Raw genomic sequence first — 2,545 nt, 5'->3', positions numbered from 1 at the left:
CCAGTCACATTTAGAGATTACTAGAATCAATCCATCTTTGAGTCCAGTCCCATGGAGAATTGTCAGCCCCACACCTCCGGAGAAGGTGGGTGCTGAGTCATCCTCATCATACATGGCCACTGGGAAGGACACAGTCACCTCTTTGTTGGCACCAGTATCCTTTATGCACTATTATGCACTCAGCCTCCAGCACATACTTCTCCTGAAGCTCCTGGTCAGGGGCCCAGTGAGTGCTCACCTCCAAGCTGTCTGGGTTCAAAGGAAGGGAAGACTCTCCCATTACTAGAGGTCATGGGATTTGAGGGAGCTACATGCTGGGAAGGAGTCAATGATGAAGGAGAAGTATATATGGGCACAGCCTGACCAATGATATTTGTCCTCCAGTGTTTGTTCAACCCCATTCCTGGGGTTGTGGACCCCAGGAAGACGTGAAGGAAGATGGTGAGCAAGGGGAAGCCACCATTGTGAATGCTGAGCTATTCCTAGGAACTGTGGTCCAGGCTCTGGTTGAAGTAGAGAAGGCCAGTGTCCTAATGGATGCAGATCCAATCATTCTCATGCAACCATGTGTGAAAGATGCTGGAGAGATGCTGGCCCAGGTGAAAGCTGGGGACTTCTTCAGGGGCGTCCTGTACAGCATGGACATAGAGCATAGGTGTTCCAGCTGGCTGGTCTGCATACAGCATCTCTCAGTAATCATCCCTTGAGAAGCAGAGGCTCAGCAGGGCTTTGCCCAGCAGCAGCAGCAGCAGCAGCAGCAGCAGCAGCAGCAGCGGCAGCAGCAGCAAAGACAGCTTTAGCCCCAGCCCCAGGGTGCCAGAAGTCACTTTCACCATCAGCTGTGCATGCAAGGGCTGCAGTGGAAGAGTGGGTGGGTCTCAGAGGTGGGTTGTGGCCACACCAAAGGCCATCTCCATATAGTCATCATTGTCCCCAGGCTCCAAGAACATTGAAGAGCTTGCAGTGGGGCCATGGGAAATGGTAGCAGATGCTGGAGGCAGGTGGTAGAGCTCTCCTGGGGCAGGTGTCAGAGGCTGCTGCAGGAAAGAGGGGGAGGCTGAAGTCTGTGGGGGCAGTGGTGGGTGTGGGGATGAGATCTCTGGGGAGAGAAGGTCATCCATGGAGCCCACTGTGTCCCCACTATGGGTGCCAGGCTTAGAGGACTTGGGAGAACTGAAGTCCTTTATGAAAGGGGAGTCCAATCCCCAATGTCCCAGGATCCTCTGGACCGGTACATTGCCAGCATTGATCGCTGCCCAGGTCACCTACTGAGGTTGGTGTGGGTCCTTCTGAGCCACAGCTACAACCAGAAAGAGCAGGACCATCAGCTGGAGTCAGGACAGCACACACTTGCAGTTAGCGCAGTCAGGGTTGCTCTCATCGGAAGGGTTCAGCTTCTGCAGTTTGTGCTGCCGAATCTCACGTACAAGTGTATAGAAGGCCTCCTCCACACCCTGCCGGGTCTTGGCTGATGTTTCAATGTAGGGGATGCCATAGCTGTGGGCAAGATCCTGGGCCAGCTGAGACTCAACAGTCGGAGCAGCCAGGTCACACTTGTTCCCCACCAGCACCATTGGCACATCATCTGAGTCCTTTATTCGCTTGATCTGCTCTCTGTACTGATGGATGTCTTCAAAGGACTTGGTGTTGTTGATGGAAAACACACAGAGGAAACCATCCCCTGTGTGGATGCATTGGTCCCGCAGGGTATCACATTCCTCCCAACCTGCTGTGTCTAAGATGTCCAGCAGAAATGTCTCCCCATCAATGACCACCTGTTTCCGATAGAAGTCCTCTATGGTGGGGTCATACTCATCCACAAAATAGTTCTGGATCAGCTGGATGGTCAGGGCACTCTTTCCCACGCCTCCAGTACCCACCACCACAAGCCTGTATTCTGTCATCGATTCTATAGGGACTGTCACTCCAGGAGCTCCTACCCCACAAGGGGCACGAAGGAGTGGCCAGGGAGCAGAAGGCCCTGCTGCAGGTGTCCTTGTAGCCCCGAGGCCAGAGCGTGATGGCTGCGGGGTGCAGAGTAACTGAATATGGGGCTAATTCCCCCTTTTATTCTATTGAAACAAAAATATATTTAAGTTTAACATTTATTTGTCAGAGAATATTTGGCTCTAGGCCTCTGGGGTTAACTCTCTGCATTTGTAAAGGGGGTACCTTTAAGAAGGGGTGACATGCCTTGTAGAGATATGGACTATCTTTTAATGTCAATATCCTAAATCCTGATGCCAGCTCATCAGCTGGGCAGTTTCCCTCGGACAGAAATCCTGAGAGCCCAAAATGCCCCCTTGTATGTTGCCCCCAGGGTCACAAGGCAGAGGGCCAGAATCCCTTGGAGCACAGGGCTTGGGCACAGTGACTTTTACTTTTGCTTTAACCTCTACCTTATATATCTCTGTGCATCTCTCATGCTCCTCGCCAAATTTGGCCCAATTATTTTTTCTTTACTCTCAGAACCTTCCCCGTCTGTTTTGGCCCCCCCCAGGGCCCCCTGTTTTAATTTTTTCTTTTCTAACCCTTGGGGAGAATC

The 2,545-nt window shown here is 52.1% G+C and overlaps 1 protein-coding gene across 1 annotated transcript; it reads right to left on the bottom strand.

The window, feature by feature from the left end:
- Window positions 1-1,334: 1,334 nt before the first annotated feature.
- Window positions 1,335-1,931, bottom strand: LOC118580816 (GTPase HRas-like). The gene has a single exon (XM_036182794.1). It carries the CDS (start codon window positions 1,902-1,904, stop codon window positions 1,335-1,337), a length of 570 nt encoding a protein of 189 aa, XP_036038687.1. The 5' UTR covers window positions 1,905-1,931.
- Between the last annotated feature and the right edge of the window lie 614 nt (window positions 1,932-2,545).

This window comes from Onychomys torridus, chromosome 3, assembly GCF_903995425.1.
Source record: "Onychomys torridus chromosome 3, mOncTor1.1, whole genome shotgun sequence".
NCBI lineage: Eukaryota > Metazoa > Chordata > Mammalia > Rodentia > Cricetidae > Onychomys > Onychomys torridus.
Note: the sequence above shows the minus strand (reverse complement) of the source record. Positions and strands in the feature narration are given on the sequence as shown.